The 23193-nt window shown below is 46.7% G+C and overlaps 1 protein-coding gene across 3 annotated transcripts in view; it reads right to left on the bottom strand.

Moving 5' to 3' along the window:
* TKFC (triokinase and FMN cyclase) overlaps positions 1 to 23193 on the bottom strand; it is a 742129-nt gene that overhangs the window by 13530 nt on the left and 705406 nt on the right. For 2 of the 3 annotated variants that reach the window (XM_075325274.1, XM_075325273.1), the window contains exons 2-12: positions 16771 to 16809; positions 16498 to 16687; positions 14865 to 14975; positions 12347 to 12528; positions 11972 to 12050; positions 9653 to 9742; positions 9513 to 9547; positions 8279 to 8363; positions 1418 to 1507; positions 1012 to 1128; positions 803 to 919 (exon numbers count right to left, since the gene is read on the bottom strand). In XM_075325274.1, coding sequence (XP_075181389.1) covers positions 803 to 919; positions 1012 to 1128; positions 1418 to 1507; positions 8279 to 8363; positions 9513 to 9547; positions 9653 to 9742; positions 11972 to 12050; positions 12347 to 12528; positions 14865 to 14975; positions 16498 to 16687; positions 16771 to 16776 — 1102 coding nt within the window. In that variant the 5' untranslated portion in view covers positions 16777 to 16809. Of the gene's footprint in view, positions 1 to 802; positions 920 to 1011; positions 1129 to 1417; positions 1508 to 8278; positions 8364 to 9512; positions 9548 to 9652; positions 9743 to 11971; positions 12051 to 12346; positions 12529 to 14864; positions 14976 to 16497; positions 16688 to 16770; positions 16810 to 22119; positions 22141 to 23193 lie in introns of those variants that run through there. The other variant, XM_075325275.1, reaches the window with a different exon arrangement.

The following is a 23193-nucleotide window of genomic DNA, read 5'->3' on the forward strand; positions in this document are numbered from 1 at the left end:
ATTTTGGAGCGCCATTTTGGCTGAAATAGATTGCTGACGCCATGTCACATTTGAAGATCCCCTGACATGCGAAAACAACAGAAACCCCACAAGTGAACCCAGATTGGAAACTACACCTCTTAAGGAATTCATCCAGGGGTATAGTGATCATTTGTAACCCACAGAAGTGTATAACATTGGGCTGAGTAAATGAAAATTTCCCATTTTTTCCAATAAACTGTTTTTTTGGCCCCAACTTTTTAATTTTTAAAAGGGTAATGGAAGAAAATGAACAGTACAATTTGTTACACAATTTCTCCTGAGTTTGCCACAACCACATATAAGGTCTAAAACTACTTTTGAGCAATTTGCGACATATTGGGGTGCAGATTTTATTAAAATGGGTTGAAGGTACCATGTCTCATTGGCAGAGCCCCTGAGGTAATAGAACAGATGGAACCCCCATAAGTGACCCCATTTTACAACTGCACCCCTCAATGAATTCATCTAGGGGTGCAGTGAGCATATTGACACTACAGGTGTGTCACAGAACTTTCCACCATGGGGTGGGAAGTAAAAATAATTAAATTTTTACCACAAAAATGTTGTCTTAGTCCCAGATTTTATATTTTCACATGGGGAAAAAATGGCACCAAAATTTGACACACAATTTCTGCAAAACGTGGCAATACGCCCTATGTGAATGTACACAGTACTGCAAATGTCCCTATAATAACTCATACGATAATGCAAGAACCCATATGACTACAGTTTAATGTCAGACACAGAGAATACAATCCTGATACATGATCACTGGACTCACCGTCTGGGTGGGACTCCTTTGACTGTGGGCTTTCAGGAGCACATGGGAATGTCCGTGTCCGACCCGTTACAGAAACATGTGGAATTCGAGGCCAAGAAGGAGCAGATGTGTCCTTGTCTGACAATGCAAACATTGAACGGTTATTATAAAATTATAGAAAAAATAAGTACAGGTATGTGGCCTAGAGTAATAAGTAAAGATTTCATTACCAAAGAGCTGCAGAATTTCTGCCGATGTCTTCATTACTGAGAGGGAGACTCCGCTCATCTCAAGAGCTGTCATGAAGGATCCAGTCATTGCACGCTCAATGTGTAGCCCACGACCCTCTTTAACATGAGATGATCAGTGTTACTGTGAGGTTATGGGCTCATTCCGACGTCCGTGTATTTCACTCCGGTCTCAGACCACAGTGTACGGACTGGTCGCCGGTGTCCCAACTCAAGCGTGACAGCCTCATAGAAACATATGAAGCTGTCCCGCTCCGGTTGGAGAGCCGCTGCCAGTCTGTGCTTTAGTGGTCAGCGCTCAGATCAATTGGCAGACGTCTGAATGAACCCCAAAAGTGAGTTTTATTGAAGGCTAATCTAAAAAAATAACCCATGTAGATCTACTCACCTAGAAACCGTACAGCCGAGCTGGCTACAATCTGCAGTTCCAGACAGGACAGACCTCCCAGATTATTCACAATTAGTATAATGGAGTCCCCTGAAGGAACAAGAAAATCATGAGGAAAACAATCCATGGAGAGAACTAAAACTGGACACAAAAATCGGGAACAAATGGAAATTTGGTATAAATTGTATTAGATTTTTTTCCACTAGGATTTTGGATATCTATCAAGATCAGTGGCTGACGGTAATCAGGACAATAGTATCTATCTGCTGGAAACCTAAGCTTTTTTTTTATGTGAGATGCTGTAGCTCCAAAATTTTTATGACCTTGTGAGTGATCTGTGATTCTAATTTATGGAATTGTTCTCCACTGACCTTTACAGACCATCATGGAACAAGTCATTCAAAAAGCAGCAGTCATGGACTGTAGTAACATTATTGCATATTGCTGGCAGGGTTGATGAATTGGGAGGTAAGTGTGGTCACGACCATCCTTGTTCCACGCGTTTCAAACCGGTGTAAAGATGGCAAAAATTGTTGTTTTTTTTGTCTTGTGCCACTCCGTGTTGCGCAACAAATTAGCAAAGTTTGAAAGTTTTAACGTCACTTTTGTGGGAGATAATCTTTTATAAATCGACCTCTATAGAGGCCAGAAAAAAAAACTAATCTTGGACCCAATTTGCATTTATTTTTTTAAAGTCACTTTTTGGACTTCACGTGATTCATGATTCATTGAATTGATTTTGCGACTTGGCGTGAAAAGTGGTACGTTTCATAAAATGGTGCAGAAATTACATCAAAATACTGGTGGATCCAAAAATTACACAAGGGGGGGAAGGGACTGGAGTTGCACCAAAATTTGGAACTAATGGATGAGGCGAGCACATATAAAATAAAATTTAGGTTGGTTTTTATTGCATTTTTATCATAATTTCCTTTTTTTATTGTGTGCTTGCTAAGTAGATACATGTGAAAAACACGCAAGAGGTTTTCCAAATGCACAAAAAAAGTGCAACAATCAACATGAAACCGTCCAACGAGAACCGAGTCTTAGGCCTCATTCAGACGTCCTTGTTGCACGTTTTCGTTTTTATCACGCATGTACCCATTCTAACCTAGTGTGATCTTCACATGACCGTGTTTTTACACAGACCTTGTGTCCATGCAAAACACCGAGAGACATGTCCGTTTTGGCATCAGTGTATAATCCGTGTGCTGTAGGTATTTAATATTGCAATGTATAGGAGAAGCGTGGTAATTTTTATTTTTTTTTATTCATCTGTGAAAAAAACACTGATGACAAAAACAGACACACGGATGCAAAACACTGATGACACCAGTACCGTTATTCACCTGTACGTGTTTAAATACGGACGTGTAAATGTGGCCTTAAAGGGAACTGTCAGGTCCCCTCTATCCTCCAACCCAGCAGCATTCATACGTGTATGCACAAATTCCCCAGACTAGTGAATACCCTTATGGGTGTGATAACATGATTTCCACAAGCCAGTATCACAGCACCTCCTGGAATTCTCGCTCATTTCGGCAGTGTCAGTGTCATGGTTCCACCTCCAAGTCCACATGGCTAGGGGGCGGAGCCTTCTCTCGGGCCTCACTTCCGGAGCTTGGATGCTTTAAATTCTGTCATCTCTGGTGAACCAGCGCCGGCTATAAGCTTAGCACTGCTTTGCCTGTGATTGCTGGTCCCTGTAAGGGGTACTTTGCACACTACGACATCGCAGGTGCGATGTCGGTGGGGTCATGTCGAAAGTGACGCACTTCCTGCGTCGCTCTCCACATCGTAGTGTGTAAATCCTAGATGATACGATTAACGAGCGCAAAAGCGTCGTAATCGTACCATCGGTGTAGCGTCGGCGAATTCCATAATTACGCTGATGCGATGGTCCGATGTTGTTCCTCGCTCTTGCGGCAGCACACATGTCCTACCTGCGTCACCGCGGCTCCCGTCGACAATGCGGAAGGAAGGCGGTGGCCGGGATGTTTACATCCCGCTCATCTCCGCCCCTCCGCTCCTATTGGCCGCCTGCCGTGTGACGTCGCAGTGACACCGCACGACCCGCCCCCTTAATAAGGAGGCGGTTTGCCGCCAGAGCGACGTCGCAAGGCAGGTGAGTGTATGTGAAGCAGCCGTAGCGAAAATATTCGCTACAGCAGCTATCACAATGATATCGCAGCTGCAACGGGGGTGGGGACTATCGCGCTCGGCATCGCAGCATCGGCTTGCGATGTTGCAGCGTGCAAAGTACCCCTAAGTGTTTCCTGATCCGTCCTTTCCCTGTGCTCTGTCTGTGTTCCGTCCCACCTCCTTCCTTCCCACAATAGCCCAGGTTGTTCCCCCTTCTACCTCCCCACTCGGTTGCTTCCTCTGGTACTGACCTCGGCCTGACCTCGACCCTGCTTTTGCTCGTTCCTCCAGTCTTCTTTCTCACCGTACTGTGTATGACCTGGCCTGCCTGACCATCCTCCATACGCCCCGTAGCCTCTGTATTCTGGCTGACTCTGCAGGGCAGTGCTCCAGCACACACTGTGTGTCCACCTCCATGCTGATTCAGTTCTGTGTAGTGTCTTTTCCTGCAGGGCTCCAGCTCCCCCTAGTGGTAGCCTGACAGTCAGTGTGTCTCAAACGCCGGTTGTACACTTCCCATCTTCTCTAGGCGCACTAATTAGCATATGAATAGTGCAGTGTATAAGTCGTTTCTTTAAACATTGATATTAGTGAATAACATTACACAGTGCTGGTAGGCAGGGGATTTGTGCATACAGTCATGAATACTGCTGGGTCGGAGGGCATAGGGGACCTGACGATGCATTTTCACTGGCTGATTGAGGCTGGTAAATGTTTGCTGATCGGCTACATTTGAGCTCATTTAATAGCCTGTTTAGACAAGCCAACTATGTGCACAGTGCAATTGTAAGTATGATCGTTCTGTGAACATAAAATATAATTTTTCGCGGAAAAAGTGCTGCCGAGAACCATGATATTTAGGGTATGTCCCCACGATCAGGTCCGCTGTGTCCTGGACGCGGCAGGCCCTGACCGACCTGTGGGTACGCGAGTCTCCTCCACAGGAGACCGCAGCTGCTTGTGCTCACGATCCGGACTCAGGCAGTTGCGTTCTTTTGCTTTTGTGCTACTTGTGGAGAATGCTTGTGACGCCACCACAGCAAAGAATTGACATGATGCGGCCTCAGAAAGCCGCACCACTGGTCAGTTTACGCTGCAGGCCGCACTCGCACAGTGGGCATGGCATTTCTAGAAATCCATCCACTGTGCTTGTACTGTACAATGCAGCGTTTGGATGCAGTGAAAACATGCTACATCCTAAACGCTGCATACACTGATCGGGGGCACACAGCCTTAAGAAATTTTAAAAATAATTTCACCTAACAAAGGAGTACTCATCATCCGGAGATTAGGAATATGTTTAGACAGGTCGATAATTGGAGAACAAGTATTTCTGGGAATGCCTGTTCCTGATTTTTGGAAAATATAAATGTAACCTACACTATACATGACAGTGACTGGAGGGAGACATGGCCTACTGTTCATGTTTTCACCCCCTTATCAATATCATATGAGCACAATTGCTCACCATTTGCTACATATGAGTATGGTAGAAGTAGTGGGTGATGGGTGCCTTTTTTCCAAGAAAAAGGAATGTGAAGAGGAGCCAGTTGCGCATTTTATTGGGCCATTTATTGACAACAGATGTTTAGCAGTGTCCAGATCATGGTGTCAGATAAGTTGCATGAAACCCTTGCACCAGACACACAGACATAAACTGGACTTATCTTAAGGCCCAGTCACACACAACGACTTACCAGCGATCCCGACATCGATACGGCCTGATAGGGATCGCTGGTAAGTCGCTGGGAGGTCGCTGGAGAGATGTCACACAGTCAGGTCTTATCAACGACGCTGTAACGATCAGCGACCTGTATAACGATCTCGGCGGGCGTTGGGACCCTGTTAGGAGGTCGTTGGTAGGCGTCAAACACAGCGATGCGTCCTGCCCAGCAGGACATTGCCTTTGAAGAAAATGGTCCCAACCATGCAGCAATGACTAGCGATCTCACAGCAGGGGCCTGATCGCTGGTAGGTGTCACACATAATGAGATCGCTGGCGAGATCGCTGCTACTTCACAGAAACGGTGACTCAGCAACGATCTCGCTAGCGATTTCGTTGTGTGTGACGGGGCCTTTACAGTCCTTACCTGTTTGTTGGCATACCTTATGCTGCCCCCTTCCCTCATGATGCCCTTTACACACTTTAGTCATAGCAATAAGGATTATTACTAGAGAATAATATCTCATACATTTCTGGCCGATGGAACCGATTTCTGACAGTCAGAAATGACTCCATAAAGAATCAGTTATAACCCCGGCTCCTGTGCCTTGTATTGTATGTTGTAAATGATTGTATTTTTCTATTGCAGGTTTGAATATTCGCGCAATTCTTGCTTAGAATTACTATCTAAAGCAAAGTTGCAAGACCGAAAAATTGTTAAACTATATTTTTATACTGGTGATATTGTGTGTTGATATAGGGTGTACTTACTTTAATAATTTTTGAAGCAAATTTGCATGAAGGTCCTTGTAAGTATAAAGTGCTGAATGTCATTTTGACAATAAAAAACAATTTGAGGAGGTTTATATGATTTTTTAAAAAAAAAAAGTTTTGGAAAATTTTTCCTGGCTACTAAATGAGGAAAATATACAAAAACCCATAAAGGCAAGAGGGATTAAATGGATTTTTCAGAAATGGCTCTTATAAATAAGCCATACATTTATAATTTGTTACCTGATGGTGCATTTATATTAGGTGACCTGCGTCCGTTAAGCTGCAGACGATCAGATACAGGTTTGGCGATTGGCTTATCTGGTGTAAACAGGCTGGCTACATTTCCCATGCGCACAGAGCAATCAGATGACGATCTGTCAGCAGAATACCTTGTAACGTTGCACCCCGGCTTCTCCATGTATATCTGAGCTGTGTGTGTAGACCGTCATTGTCCTCGGCAGCACATGCACAGTTTACACAGGATGTGCTGCCGAGAACAATGACTTTTAAGAAGCTTAAAAATTATTTCACCCAATAAATGACTGTTTTGCTCTTTTATTGAGTGATTGTCAGCCTGTTTACACTGCACAATTATGAAAAGTGTATTCCTAAGAATAGGAAATAGAATATAATTTCTAATAATCTTACAGTGGTAAATCTCAGAATAGAGATCACCAGTGACTTGCAGAATAAAAGGGAATACGGCAAGTAAGGAGACCCCCTTCTTTGTTAAATCAGGTCCAGCATTACGGATGAACGGATGTGTCTGGTATAAGGCTAACTACGCTGGGTCGTGTCCATGCTGAAAAATTCTGCAGCGATTTGGCAGTGCATGTGTACTTCAAATCGCTGCAGAAACACCGCGTAATGTATGCAGTGTCTGCAGAATAGATGCCGATTTCATGTGCTCGGGATGCAGCCTCTCCCATAGACAGAGTGGGAGCAGCATCCAAAGTGCACAAAATAAGTGACTTGTTGCTTTTTAGAACGCATCGATTTTGTAAAAAATTTGGCATCCAAAACGCTGCGTTTTAAAATGCAACATGTGCATGGATTTTGCTAAATTCTCATAAACTTTGAAGGAAAAAACGCTGCGTAAACGCATTAAAAAATGCAACGTGCGCACACAGCCAAAGGCTGCTTTCACACGTCAGTTTTTTGTCATCAGGCACGATCCGGCAAAAAAACGAATGCGACGGATCTGGCAAAAAAAACGGATCAGTTGCATCATTTTTTTACCATCAGTTCATTCAGTTTTTTGATGGATCCGTTGTGTTACTGAGCATGCTCAGTTCAAAGAACCGGCGTCCATAGGCTTCCCTTATAAAACACGGCGTACAGCGCCGGACCCACCGCGATGCGTTTTTTCGCCGGTGATAAAAAACGTTCCCCTCAGCGTTCCATCCAGCTGCCAGACAAGCAAATTTTGCTGGATCCGGCAAAAGACGGATGGAACGCAAGGCCATCCGGCACAATCCGGCGCTAATAGAAGTCTATGTGGGGAAAAACGGATCTGGCGGCAACAGACGCTGGATCTGTTTTTTCAGGTTTCTGACGGATTGTGCCTTATGGCATAAAACTGATGTGTGTAAGCAGCATAAAGGGTGCTTTACACGCTGCGACATCGCTTACAATATATCGTCGGGGTCACGGTGTTTGTGACGCACATCCGGCGTCGTTAGCGACATCGCAGTGTGTAACGCCTCTGAGCGACCTAAAACGATCGCAAAAGAGGTAAAAATCGTTGGTAATGGAGAGGTCGCTCCAACACCAAAAATCGTTGACAGGTGAGTAGCGAGGTTGTTTGTCGTTCCTGCAGCAGCACACATCGCTATGTGTGACACCGCAGGAACGAGCAAACTCACCTTTCCTGCGTCCTGCCAGCAATGAGGAAGGAAGAGGGGGGGCGGGATGTTTGGCCTGCTCATCTCCGCCCCCCCTCTGCTATTGGGCGGCCACTTAGTGATGTCGCTATGACGCCGGTACGAACCCCCGCCTTAGAAAGGAGGCGGTTCGCCGGTCACAGCAACGTCGCTAGGCAGGTAAGTAGTGTGACGGGTGTAAGCGATGTTGTGCACCACGGGCAGCGATTTGCCAGTGTCGCACAACCGACGGGGCGGGTACGCTCGCTAGCGATATCGGTACCGATATCGCAGCGTGTAAAGTACCCTTTAGAGTGATCTGCTCCAGCCCATCTGTGATCAGTGGACCTCACTGACAGGCCTTCCATATAGACTCGTTATACTTTAAAGCTCTAGATAAAGTCTGTTTGGTCGTCTCACCTGACTGCACATCCACTCTTGACTTGCTGGCTGGATCGGTCATATGATCAATCATGATCTTCACAACTTCATCACAAGACATCATCTGATGTATTAAAATGTAGAGATGTTGACAATTAAGAAATGTCTCCGAGCCAGCTAGTTAGCCATTACAGTTATAGGGGAGGCACACGTTATTGTCAATCAATAGGAAAAGACATGTCATCCACCAGATATAACCCATCTTCTGGGGCTCCATAGCAGCCCCTATGGTATGTACGCTCCTGGGTCCCATAGCAGCCCCTATGGTATGTACGCTCCTGGGCCCCATAGGAGCCTCTATGGTATGTACGCTCCTGGGTCCCATAGGAGCCTCTATGGTATGTACGCTCCTGGGCCCCATAGGAGCCTCTATGGTATGTATATGCTCCTGGGCCCCATAGCAGTCTCTATGGTATGTATGCTCCTGGGTCCCATAGGAGCCTCTATGGTATGTATGCTCCTGGGTCCCATAGGAGCCTCTATGGTATGTACGCTCCTGGGTCCCATAGGAGCCTCTATTGTATGTATGCTCCTGGATACAGAACCTATGAGGGCTGTGACTTTAAAATGATATAGAGGTTTACAGAAAAGGCTTAAAACCCATAAAATAACACGGACACAGTGCCATAACTTTCCACTATGTAGAAATCAATAGAAAAATGATAATCTACTGCTGTATAAATAAGAGATTTTATCAAAACTTCACTGAGCCGCCCATTAAGTGACACATCAATGCAATCAGTGTCTCTGGCTCTACATTATGCTGCTCTCAGATTACAGGGCGAAAACCTGGTGACAGATTCCCTTTAAGGTGAGCATACTAACTTAGGACTACTACCCCCAGCATCAGTGTCTAGCACTGGAAACCTCTACACTACAGGACGCCCTGTTTTCATCTTTTTATTGGTCTTGAAATGAATGAGGCTGAGCTATAACACCACATTGTGGCGCTGCACATGTATCAGAGCAGCCATGTTTGCCTTAACCTGGACAACCCTTTAAACAAGCAATAGGGGTGAAGAATTGATCCAAGGGTTATGGAATTAATGTGGAAGGGGTAAAAACAACGGATCCTTTTGTCCTGGGGGGCGAGACTATAGATCATAATGATGAGACTTATTTTGATCTATGCTATGGGGCCCTATCTCACCAGGGTTGTGACAACCACCATAAAGGAGACAACCTGAAAGATGCCGATCTGTCAGCAGAATACCTTGTATCGCTGCACCCCGGCTTCTCCGTGTATACCTGAGCAAACACAAACCATTAATAGTTACCCAGTGATAATCCCTGATATGCCCCTATACACACACATATACAGACATTTTCAGTCCTGAACTCCAGTCTTCATACCTAGTCCCAGTTCCAGCTCATCAGAGCCAAGTGTAAATGTTGGTCCTGAGCCGGGCACGCTGCATGGTGAGAGGCTGACTCCCAGCGTACCTACAGAGGCAAGACATAAGTCCGCACTTGAGTAGTCATCACTGAATGGACAGGAAGCTTCTCTGCACACATACTGTCACACAGTGTTTGGCTTTAAACTCGGCCAGTGTCATGGCAGCATCAGACGCTGCTCAGACTACAGACACTATGATTTCTATGGTGCTTATGCGTTACACAGACAAGCTCAGGCATCGCCCAGTTGTATGCTCATTAATGATCAGGCTTGCAGGAGTTAATCTCAACTAGTCTGCTGATTACCTTTTGGATCACATGTTGACGGAGACCTATCACAGTCACTCCCTGTCTTTTTAAATGGAAGAATCTGTCTTCCCATGCCGACTATAGCTTTCACTAATCCGGTCCATAAGCTGTTTTGTTCCTGTTGCTGGTGATTTACTGTGTGCTAAGAAAATCTTCTCGTCTGGTTATTTTCTCCCTGCTCTTCATTTCCTCCTGATCACGTATTGTCTTATATCTCCATGTGTGCTAGCTGTGTGATCGAGTTTTGGTTTCTCTGTTTGTTGAAATCTGTGGGTTCAACCACTCCTGTCCCGGTCCTCCCCTGAGGTGGAGGACAGGGAGTGTTAGATCAAGGCTGGCCAGGAGCAGGACAAGCAAGGCAGCCCAGACACAGTCACCATTAGGCTGGTTTCAGACGTCCGTGTTTAATCAGGTACCAGTCACATGCATGGTTATGGTCATACGTGTGTCATCCGTGTTTGCATGCATGTGACAGGTACCGGAGAAAACACGGGTCTGTGAAATAAAAAGATTTTTCATATTTACCTGCTTTCTCCAGCTCTGCTGCCTCCCGCTCCTGACCGCCGCTCATTATATTCATGGATTATTCCCCGCACTCAAGACCTGGAAGCCGGAGCATCGCGGGGACAGCATCGGGGGACAGCACCGCCAAGGACAGGCAAGTATTCTTCAGCACAGTGACATCTAGGAGGTCATCGAAGTTCCCAATGAACTCTGACATCCTGATGACCCCCGAAACACTCGCGCTACAGCTTCATGGGTTCATCAGAGTTCACTGGGAACTGTGATGAGGCCCCGACGCTGTCCCCGCGATGTTCCGGCTTCTAGGTTCTCACCACACACACACAGACACACGCACACACACACACACACTGAGCACATATACACACATGTATACACACATAGCAGACACACATGGATACACCGAGCACATACACACATAGCGCAAATGCATGTGTATACACACACAGACACACAAGTATACACTGAGCACATATACACACATATGTATACACACATAGCAGACACACATGGATACACCCAGCACATACACATATAGCGCAAATGCATGTGTATACACACACAGACACACACACACATACTCTGCTGTACACTCACCCAGCGATGCGGTCCCCGACACTGAAGTCCCCAGCGCTGCTCCACAGGGCACTGAATATTCAGTGAGTATAATGAGCGGAGGTCAGGAGCGGGAGGCAGCAGAGCCAGAGACAGCATCGCTGGAGAGAGGTAAATATAGAAAATCTTTTTATTAAAAAGACCCGTGTTTTCTCCGGTATGTTTTACACTGATGTCACACGTATCACATCAGTGTGCGATCCGTGTGACATCCGTGCTACCGGAGATGCCTGCCTGTGTGCGTGCGGGGTCATGAAAGGTCACACGGTCCGTGTGCAAACACGGACGTGTGAGGCACATCAGAGAATAACATGGGTACGTGTGACATCCGTGTTAAAAACAGATGTCACACGTACATAAAACATGGATGTCTGAAACCAGCCATAGACGTATCTGTGGGAGTAGGGAGAGCTAGGGACCCTATCTTGAGGGCCAATCTAAGAGCCGCAGTCCCCTGTTATCCCCTCGCACGCTGTGACACATATGTGCTTATGACATGGGAAGGCATAAGTACTAATCTGCATGCCGATATGTATACTAAGCACAGTGACCTCTGTACTAGTATTGCTAAACGTTACCAGCACTTTTGCTCATGCATTATTGCAGTAGAGGACACGGACAGTGGCCCCCAGTGAATGTAGGTAGCCATAGGGGAGACATCAGCCCTGGTCTCACAATCAGAGAGCTGCAATGGCCCCATCTAGTGGCACATAGATGTAATAGCATGATCAATAAGCCAGGGAGAGGGTAAGTGAAGAAATGCACAAACATGAAACCTCAACTTCCATATATTCAATATTATGGAAGCAAAATAGTGCAACTTGTTTATACCAATTCCTGCAGCCGCAGTTTTTACAAATGAAGAAATTTCTTGCAAACTTTTTCCTTCTTCTGCCAGAGCTCCAGCGATCTACAAGGCGTAAAAAAAGAAAAAAGGGGGAAAAAAAGAAAGTGAGCAAAGTTTTGTACCAGTTTAGATACAGCACAAAATGAATAAACACTTTTCACAGGCAATGGTGAAATCTGGTAGAATTGATGGGTGCGTCCATGAAGAACTCTTCCAGCTTTCCCCATTGCCTGGGATCGCTGTTTCTCTATGTGTTGTTAAATGTATACTATCCAAAAGGACAGGATCCCGTCATCTGACACTGTAAGTCGTGTATACATAACATTTCTCATCTATAATAGAAAAAATGTGCCTTTCACCTTATGAATCAGTATGATGCCGCACAGCCCTCGGCGTCCAGCCTTGCGAGGTGAGACAAAGGCGCAATCATCACCAATCACCGCCATTTCCACATCCACCCCATCCCTCCTCGCGCGTTCAAGAGCCAAACCAAAATTCAGGCGGTCACCTGTGTAATTCTTCACCAGTAACAGAACTCCGGCTGTGAGGGGAGAAGGCGAAGGAGAAATTGTTTGGAACGTGACTTGAAACCCTTTGCAGCTATTATGGGTCTTGAGGCGCCAAGCATTTTTTGCCTTTTCATGTCCGCGTTCCAAGAGTCCTACATTTTTCAGTCTTTCTGTATAGGTGGCTTGTTTTTTTGTGGCACAACTTGCAATTTTCATGGCAAAAGTGTTAAGTTTTGGAGGGGAGGTGAATGGAAAAAAATATTTTGAATTTCAAATTTTTGTTTTCTTTGTCTACAGAGTTCACCGTGTAGAAATAAAGACGTCTGAACTTCTTCCGTCGTTCACTACCATTTACAGTAGATACTACATTTCTTACGTTTGCACAATATAAGGGCTTTATTGACGTATATGACTTTTTGATCACTTTCTATTCTATTTCTTGTAAAGCAGAAGGAATGAAAACCAGCAATTATATCATGGTTTATTCACTTTTTTATGGTATTTATGTCGGATAAATAATGTGTTAGTTTTATAGTCTGTGTTGTCATGTTTGTGGTGATGCTAAGTATGTTGCTATTTTTTGAAATAATAATGCATTTTTGGTGGCATCCCAAACCTCCACTAGGGTGACAGAGGAAGCTCCCTTTCTCTGCTACACTGAACAAAAATATAAATGCAACACTTTTGCTTTTGTTCCCATTTTTCAGGAGCTGAACTCAAAGATCATGGACTTTCTATGTATACAAAAAGGCCTCTTTCTCTCAATTATTGTTCACACATTTCAAACCAAAAAAAGAAAATAGCCAAAAAGAACAACAATTGTATTACAATAACAGTATTTATTAATCAAAAATATTTTATTATTTAAAATATTTTAAAAATGCAAGGAAAGAAGTAATGATAAAAGTGTAAAAAGCACCACAAGGCCCAGCAGTTAAGGGTAAGCATTAACAATATAGACTATAGGAATAGATGTATATCAAAATTCAATAGAACACCTAATGAGCATTTGTCCCTAAGTAGGTATACAAAATTATATTCCCAAATGGTGCAATATTACATCAGTATGCCAAAAAATCACCCAAATATAACAAGAGACATAAAGCCAAAGCCTAGAATGGTGCAAGGCATATAGAAAAGACTGCTTACATATAAGTGCATGGTACAACAGACAGGCATAGCAAGGTTAGAAATTCCCAAATTAGGGGTACATACCTGTTGCCATTCCCATGTGTGAAAGAACATTATTCACCACTGCTGAGCCACACCATCACGTGTTTCGGCCATAGCCTTCATCACACCTCCCCTGAGGAAGGCTATGGCCGAAACATGTGTTGGTGTGGCTCAGCAGCGGCGAATAGTAAATATATATGTATACTAGCTGTAGTACACAGGCGTTGCCCGGGATAGTAACTGTCTCTCTCCCAGTCTCTGTCTGTCTCTTTCCCTGTCTGTCGCTGTGTGTCTGTCTGTGTCTATCTGTCTGTCTCTGTATCAGTATCTCTGTCTCTCTCGATCACTGTCTCTCTGTGTCTGTCTGTCTCTCTCTCTGTATCTGTCTCTCTCTTTCTGTCTCTTTCCCCGTCTGTCTCTTTCCCCGGTCTGTCTCTGTCTGTCTCTTTCCTTGTCTGCCTCTGTCTGTCTCTTTCCCCGTGTGTCTTTCTGTCTGTCTCTTTCTGTCTGTCTGGCTTTTTTTTCCTATCTGTCTCTGTCTGTCTCGGTTTCTCTCTGTCTCTTTCCCTGTGTGCCTCTTTCTCTGTCTGTGCCTGTCTGTCTGTCACTGTCTGTCTGTCTGTCTGGGTCTGTCTGTCTGGGTCTGTCTCTCCACCGACATCATATTACCTCACACATAAGCTTCTTATACTAAGAATGTCCCTTGTTCCTATAGCAACCAATCATAGCTCTTATTGATAGCCTGTAGCTCGCAGCTCCATTCAGTTTACTGGAGGCAGGTTTTTTGGCGATTAACTGTAAAGCGCAGGGTTACATTTTCTTGTCAAAACATAGTCTATGACGTTCCCTGAGTCACATGAGGCGTCTGTGCAAAATTTAGTAATTGTAAATGTGACGGTGCGGATTCCTTTAGCGGACATACATACACACAAGATACATACATACACTCCGCTTTATATATTAGATTGTGCTGCTCTCAGATTACATAGCAAAAACCTGCTGAGAGATTCCCTTTGATAGAAGTTGAAAAGCAGCAATAACTAGTATTCCTTGTCAGCGAGTGAATTAGGGTTATACTGTATTATAAAAAAATAAGTAATAATATATCAGATTTTTTAAATTGTGATAAGTTGATGCATTGAAGAAAAAAAAAAAAAGAATCTCAAGTACAAATAAGACAATGACATGACTGTACCTGCTCCGGCTTGTGCCACTGTTCTGATAGCGGCTACGATGCTTCCGACTGGTGGGGATGTGAAAACAGGACCAGCAATGACCCCAGCGAGCATGCCCTGACCAACGTACCCTGCACAGAGGACAATGTGTACATTGGAATTATATTAATAAGCTTTCCTTAAGATAAGTCATCAATAACAGATCGGTAGGCGTGTAACGCCCGGGATCCACACTGATACGCCATTGTCAGCCCAGCTGTTCTCACATTCTGCAGCTCCGCTCCTACTGAAGTGAATGATAACCTGAGCACAGCTTGTAAACAGTGAATGGAGGGTCTGTGCTGTCTGAGCTCGGCTCACTAATCGGTGGGGTGCAGGGTAGGACCCCAAATGATCTGATATTGATAGGCAAATTGCCTCTTCAGAGAAGAAGAGAATTTGAACTGTAGTGACACCTATTGGAAAAAGCAATACTAAAAGTCAAGCCTTTAACTAGCCTAGTCATATGGCAAGGCTTGTTAAAGGTGTTGTCCACTACTCTTAGGCCATCAATGTCTGATTGTCCGCGATCCGATACCCCGCACCCTGCCGATCAGCTGTTCTCGCTGCCGCCACCGGCAGCAGGCACTGGAAATGCTCCATCTTCTGACAGTGGCTGTGGCCGGGTACTGCACATCCGCCTTCCATTCAGATCAGTAGGAGGCTCTGAGTATTTCCGGCCACCTGCTGCCGGGACCGAGAACAGCTAATCAGCAGGCTGATCAGACATTGATAACCTATCCGAAGAATAACCCATCAATGTAAAAGTAGTGGACAACCCCTTTAAAAGGTCGATATGGACTTTTTCGGATTGCTACTTGCAATAGCTGGCACTAGAATTCAAGTTATCTTCCTCACTGAAGAGACAATTTGCTTATTTAAAGCACTGCATGGCCTATAAGTCTCCTTACACTGACATGGCAGTCATGTCACTCTCCACATGGAGAAACTTTACCTTTTAGATACCAGATATTGATATGTCATCAAGATCATAAGATAGGAAAACTCCTGTAAGCCATAACCTGTAGACTGACAGTTTTGGCGACACCACTAATAACCCCTGTACCACAGCCGATAAGAGAAACTGAAATGTCTTGATGATGCAGATAATTGGAGTATAGTAAACTGTATTTACCATCTTGGATGGTTTTTGCTCCGCCACCTGAGAGTAGCATAATGCAGAGACAGAGACCCTGATTCCAGTGATGTGTCACTTACTGAGCTGTGTGCTGTCATTTTGATAAATTCACTGTTTTCTCTGCTGCAGATCTAGCAGTTCTTTGAATGCTGAGCTGTGTATAATCCCAACCACACCACCGATTTTCAGATTTGTTGACTTGTACAGTGTGCTGGGGGTGGGTTTATACACAACTCATAAAAAAGAGGACTACATGGCTGATAAAACAGTGATTGTTTTCAAAACTACACTAAGCAGCTCAGTAAGTAACACATTGCTGGAATCAGGGTCTCTGTCTCTACATTATACTGCTCTCAGATGGGGAGTAAAAACCTGGTGACAGATTCCCTTTATTGAGGGGGAAGAGTGGTCTGCATATTATAAAGCAGAGAAGAAGTAGTCCTCATACACAACATCTACTATAGTACAGCACTTACCTGCATGTGCAGGTTCATGTCCTGAGCCGCCTCCAGACAGCAGAGCAACACGTCCCTTAACACGCTCAAGATCAGCACGTAACACAACGCGGTGCCCCTGAAGTACCCGCAGCCCCGGAGCGCAGGATGCCAGGCCGTGAAGGGCGTCATCTACACAACCAGGGACGGAGTTTAGGAGCTTCTTACTGATCTAGATAAGAACAGGACGTTACCGGAGTAATGAAGCAACGTAGGGCAGAAATTGATAATTCTTGGAACAAAAAAGTCACAAACCTCCATATTGTAGTCGCCTTTAGACTGCGGTGATGTGTCCTATGTAAAAAATACAGAGCATTAATAGGTAGACGATACTACAAATTATACATGGACGACCCCTCAACAGTGATAGAGAATGGAGAATATCAGTGCAGGATGAGCAGCGACTGGAGAATATCAGCGCAGGATGAGCAGCGACTGGAGAATATCAGCGCAGGATGAGCAGCGACTGGAGAATATCAGCGCAGGATGAGCAGCGACTGGAGAATATCAGCGCAGGATGAGCAGCGACTGGAGAATATCAGCGCAGGATGAGCAGCGACTGGAGAATATCAGCGCAGGATGAGCAGCGACTGGAGAATATCAGCGCAGGATGAGCAGCGATTGGAGAATATCAGCGCAGGATGAGCAGCGACTGGAGAATATCAGCGCAGGATGAGCACCGACTGGAAAATATCAGCGCAGGATGAGCAGCGACTGGAGAATATCAGCGCAGGATGAGCAGCGACTGGAGAATATCAGAGCAGAAACAGCAGCAACTGGAGAATATCAGTGCAGGCTGAGCAGTGACTGGAGAATATCAGTGCAGGATGAGCAAATGTGACGCCCTGGGCAAGCCAGGGGTCACAGGTCACTACATCACATGCACCCCACATTCCCTGCAGGTACACCAAGGCTAACCAAAAATCCTTGTTGCCCTCCTCCAGGGGCTGGTGTCCACACCAGGGGGTGGGCCAGGCGGTTGGCTCCACCCACCGAGGAGTTCACAGCCCTGGAGGCGGGAAAACCAGGCAGTCCAGTTTAGGAGGTGAAGGAGTAAACAGCTAAGATTAGCTTGAGAGTGGAAAGTGAAAGGACGTGAAGTGAAGCTGGTGAAGTGGTAAAGGAGGAAAGTAGGAGTAGTGACAGTTAAGAAAGCCTGAAGTTAGTCCGGGTGTGTGCCCCGGACTGTGACAGCAAGGTCAGCAGACGGCGGTGATAGTCTGCAGGGGGACTGTTTGGAGGTTGCTGGAAGGACCGTGGACGGGTGGTGACCCGACGCTACTGGAGCAGTATACGAAGAACAGTCAGCACCAGGGCAGGGGCCTTTCAGATCCTGGCAAGGCTAGGAGTCGCCATAATTTGCCAAATCCGTCAGTGAAGGGGACGTCTGTCTCCTAACAACCAAGTCCCGATTGAAGGCAACAGCCCGACCGTGAAGGGGAGACACCGCCACCGCCAGGGCACCAGTTTCCCAGGGCCAGCGCCTGCGGGCAAGAGTGGAGCTCCTTCGGCCCAGCTTGAAGCCGAGGAGTGGGTAACCGGTGGGAACCCATCGCTACCAAAAAGGACTACATAGGTGCAGGGAAGAGACCGTCACCGCTAACTACAGGGAACCGCAGCACCGTGAACCATCCGAGGGACCCGTCCAACCAGCCGTTTGTTTACCGAGAACTGTGTCGTCTTTACTGGCTGAGTGAGTACCTCCGTGCCGTGCGGCACAGCGCTGTCCCCGTGCCCCTGCACCTCCACAGGCCCCATACCCGCCTGTCCAGCATCCCAACCCTATCACTGGGCCCCGGGATCACCAACCCCTACCCACGGAGGGGCAACACAACAACTGGCTGCTCCACACCATCACTCCCGGGCTTCCCAGCCAGAGCAGCGGTGGTGTTCACTCAATGACCACAACCGTGGGTGGCGTCACGGACAATAAACAATCCCCACACCCAAACATCCCTTTTCACTCACGGGCGAGGAGCGCCGCTAGAGTCCCCGGGATCCGGCCCATCGCTCGAGCCACCGAGCAGCAGCAGGCCGCGGCAGCCGGACCCGAGCAGTGGGAGAAGCGCGGCGTCCCCTCCTCCACCCGCGACACAGGGACTGGAGAATATCAGTGCAGGCTGAGCAGTGACTGGAGAATATCAGAGCAGAAACAGCAGCAACTGGAGAATATCAGTGCAGGATGAGCAGCGACTGGAGAATATCAGAGCAGAAACAGCAGCAACTGGAGAATATCAGTGCAGGATGAGCAGCGACTGGAGAATATCAGCGCAGGATGAGCAGCGATTGGAGAATATCAGCGCAGGATGAGCAGCGACTGGAGAATATCAGTGCAGAAACAGCAGCAACTGGAGAATATCAGTGCAGGCTGAGCAGTGACTGGAGAATATCGGAGCAGAAACAGCAGCAACTGGAGAATATCAGTGCAGGCTGAGCAGTGACTGGAGAATATCAGCGCAGGATGAGCAGGGACTGTAGAATATCAGCACAGGATGAGCAGGGACTGGAGAATATCAGTGCAGGATGAGCAGGGACTGTAGAATATCAGCACAGGATGAGCAGGGACTGGAGAATATCAGGGTAGCATGAGCAGCGACTGTAGAATATCAGTGCAGGATGAGCAGGGAGTGGAGAATATCAGTGCAGGATGAGCAGGGACTAGAGAATACCAGCGCAGGATGAGCAGCGATTGGAGAATATCAGCGCAGGATGAGCAGCGACTGGAGAATATCAGTGCAGAAACAGCAGCAACTGGAGAATATCAGTGCAGGCTGAGCAGTGACTGGAAAATATCGGAGCAGAAACAGCAGCAACTGGAGAATATCAGTGCAGGCTGAGCAGTGACTGGAGAATATCAGCGCAGGATGAGCAGGGACTGTAGAATATCAGCACAGGATGAGCAGGGACTGGAGAATATCAGTGCAGGATGAGCAGGGACTGGAGAATATCAGTGCAGGATGAGCAGCGACTGTAGAATATCAGTGCAGGATGAGCAGGGACTGGAGAATATCATTGCAGGATGAGTAGGGACTGGAGAATATCAGCACAGGATGAACAGGGACTAGAGAATATCAGGGCAGCATGAGCAGCGACTGTAGAATATCAGTGCAGGATGAGCAGGGACTGGAGAATATCAGTGCAGGATGAGCAGGGACTGGAGAATATCAGCGCAGGATGAGCAGGGACTGGAGAATATCAGGGCAGCATGAGCAGCGACTGTAGAATATCAGTGCAGGATGAGCAGGGAGTGGAGAATATCAGGGCAGCATGAGCAGCGACTGTAGAATATCAGTGCAGGATGAGCAGGGAGTGGAGAATATCAGTGCAGGATGAGCAGGGACTGGAGAATATCAGTGCAGGATGAGCAGGGACTGGAGAATATCAGTGCAGGATGAGCAGCGACTGTAGAATATCAGTGCAGGATGAGCAGGGACTGGAGAATATCATTGCAGGATGAGTAGGGACTGGAGAATATCAGCACAGGATGAACAGGGACTAGAGAATATCAGGGCAGCATGAGCAGCGACTGTAGAATATCAGTGCAGGATGAGCAGGGACTGGAGAATATCAGTGCAGGATGAGCAGGGACTGGAGAATATCAGCGCAGGATGAGCAGGGACAGGAGAATATCAGGGCAGCATGAGCAGCGACTGTAGAATATCAGCACAGGATGAGCAGGGACTGGAGAATATCAGGGCAGCATGAGCAGCGACTGTAGAATATCAGTGCAGGATGAGCAGGGAGTGGAGAATATCAGTGCAGGATGAGCAGGGACTGGAGAATATCAGTGCAGGATGAGCAGGGACTGGAGAATATCAGTGCAGGATGAGCAGCGACTGTAGAATATCAGTGCAGGATGAGCAGGGACTGGAGAATATCATTGCAGGATGAGTAGGGACTGGAGAATATCAGCACAGGATGAACAGGGACTAGAGAATATCAGGGCAGCATGAGCAGCGACTGTAGAATATCAGTGCAGGATGAGCAGGGACTGGAGAATATCAGTGCAGGATGAGCAGGGACTGGAGAATATCAGCGCAGGATGAGTAGGGACTGGAGAATATCAGCACAGGATGAACAGGGACTAGAGAATATCAGGGCAGCATGAGCAGCGACTGTAGAATATCAGTGCAGGATGAGCAGCGACTGGAGAATATAAGTGCAGGATGAGCAGAGACTAGAGAATATCAGCGTAGGATGAGCAGGGACTGGAGAATATCAGCGCAGGATGAGCAGCGACTGGAGAATATCAGTGCAGGATGAGCAGGGACTGGAGAATATCAGAGCAGGGACTGGAGAATATCAGTGCAGGATGACCAGCGACTGGAGAATATCAGCGCAGGAAGAGCAGCGACTGGAGAATATCAGCGCAGGATGAGCAGCGACTGGAGAATATCAGTGCAGGATGAGCAGGGACTAGAGAATATCAGCGCAGGATGAGCAGCGACTGGAGAATATCAGCGCAGGATGAGCAGCGACTGGAGAATATCAGTGCAGGATGAGCAGGGACTAGAGAATACCAGCGCAGGATGAGCAGCGACTGGAGAATATCAGCGCAGGATGAGCAGCGACTGGAGAATATCAGTGCAGGATGAGCAGGGACTAGAGAATACCAGCGCAGGATGAGCAGCGACTGGAGAATATCAGTGCAGACTGAGCAGTGACTGGAGAATATCAGTGCAGGATGAGCAGCGACTGGAGAATATCAGTGCAGGATGAGCAGCGACTGTAGAATATCAGCGCAGGATGAGCAGCGACTGTAGAATATCAGCGCAGGATGAGCAGCGACTGGAGAATATAAGTGCAGGATGAGCAGAGACTAGAGAATATCAGCGTAGGATGAGCAGGGACTGGAGAATATCAGCGCAGGATGAGCAGCGACTGGAGAATATCAGTGCAGGATGAGCAGGGACTGGAGAATATCAGAGCAGGGACTGGAGAATATCAGCGCAGGATGAGCAGCGACTGGAGAATATCAGCGCAGGATGAGCAGCGACTGGAGAATATCAGCGCAGGATGAGCAGCGACTGGAGAATATCAGGGCAGCATGAGCAGCGACTGGAGAATATCAGTGCTGGATGAGCAGCGACTGGAGAATATCAGGGCAGCATGAGCAGCGACTGGAGAATATCAGTGCAGGATGAGCAGCGACTGGAGAATATCAGGGCAGCATGAGCAGCGACTGGAGAATATCAGTGCAGGATGAGCAGCGACTGGAGAATATCAGCGCAGGATGAGCAGCGATTGGAGAATATCAGCGCAGGATGAGCAGCGACTGGAGAATATCAGCGCAGGATGAGCAGCGATTGGAGAATATCAGCGCAGGATGAGTAGGGACTGGAGAATATCAGTGCAGGCTGAGCAGTGACTGGAGAATATCAGTGCAGGATGAGCAGCGACTGGAGAATATCAGCGCAGGATGAGCAGTGACTGGAGAATATCAGCACAGGATGAGCAGCGACTGGAGGAGGACACAGGATATACAGTATCTGAAGTATTCTAGCACATGATATGCAGCAGATAATGCAACAGAATGACAAGACAGAGAGGACAACATGAGCAATAAAAGAGAAAACCTACAGAACACTGATATTATGCTCTCACCTCGCACAAGGGACATCTAGAAAGCAAATCTCACAGAACTTTACACTTAGATCAAAGTATAAGAGAGGTCATGTGACAATGTGGGTGCCAAGAGTTGTGCAAATCATCGGAGTGCATTCTGGGTAGTCTCTATCTTGCAAACAACCAGGCTATTTGTCATGAGCAGGAAACACGTGTATTAGAAACCCAGCAGCATAGTTAAGGCTGGTTTCACAGTACGTCTTTTTAACATCCGTTGAAAACGTTTTTTTAACGGAAGTACGGATCCTGTGCAAATCCGTTTTGTGTTTAATGCATTTTCAATGGACTCACGTCCACTTCCGTTTGCATTCGTTTGCGTCCGTTAGACGCAGGATCCGTCATTTTGCGTTAATTTAACATGTTTCAAAAACGCAACATGTAGCGTTTTTTGGCTTTGTCAAATTAACGTATGTCACAGGATCCTTGACATTGCGCCGCGAGCTGCAATGCATGTCAATGAGTGCTGGATCCTGCCTACCAAAATTCGTTCAGTTGCGTTATAACAGGATCCTGATTCTGTACTGAGCATGCCCGGTACAGGGACATGGTTGGTCGGTCTCTCTCTCTCTCTCTCTCTCTCTCTCTCTCTCTCTCTCTCTCTCTCTCTCTCTCTCTCTCTCTCTCTCTCTCTCCTTTGTGCACGCAGCCAGGCTCCTAGCAGCTGTAGACACTCGTAACCAAGGTAAATATCGGGTATCCAAGGCCGATGTTTACCTTGGTTACCAGCGTCTGCAGCTGTCAGAAGCCTCCTCCCAGTCTAGCTCCCCTCACTCCCGATCACATGACTCCTTTGCCCGCCCCTAACATCCAGTGCAGGATATATGCGATTGCATACGTTATTTGCTGTAAAAGCAGGATCCGTACTTCCGCTAAAAAAACGTTTTCAGCGGATGTTAAAAAGACGTAGTGTGAAACTAGCCTATGCCAAGTATGATTGTGCTACCACTCGCCACAGAAGAAAGATAGGCACAAAGATAACATAAGAGACAGCTGCAGTTTCCACTGTCAATATCTTTGGTGCTTGGATTAATCATTACTCCAGGTCATGTACAA

This window comes from Anomaloglossus baeobatrachus, chromosome 10 (assembly GCF_048569485.1).
Source record: "Anomaloglossus baeobatrachus isolate aAnoBae1 chromosome 10, aAnoBae1.hap1, whole genome shotgun sequence".
Taxonomy (NCBI): Eukaryota; Metazoa; Chordata; class Amphibia; order Anura; family Aromobatidae; genus Anomaloglossus; species Anomaloglossus baeobatrachus.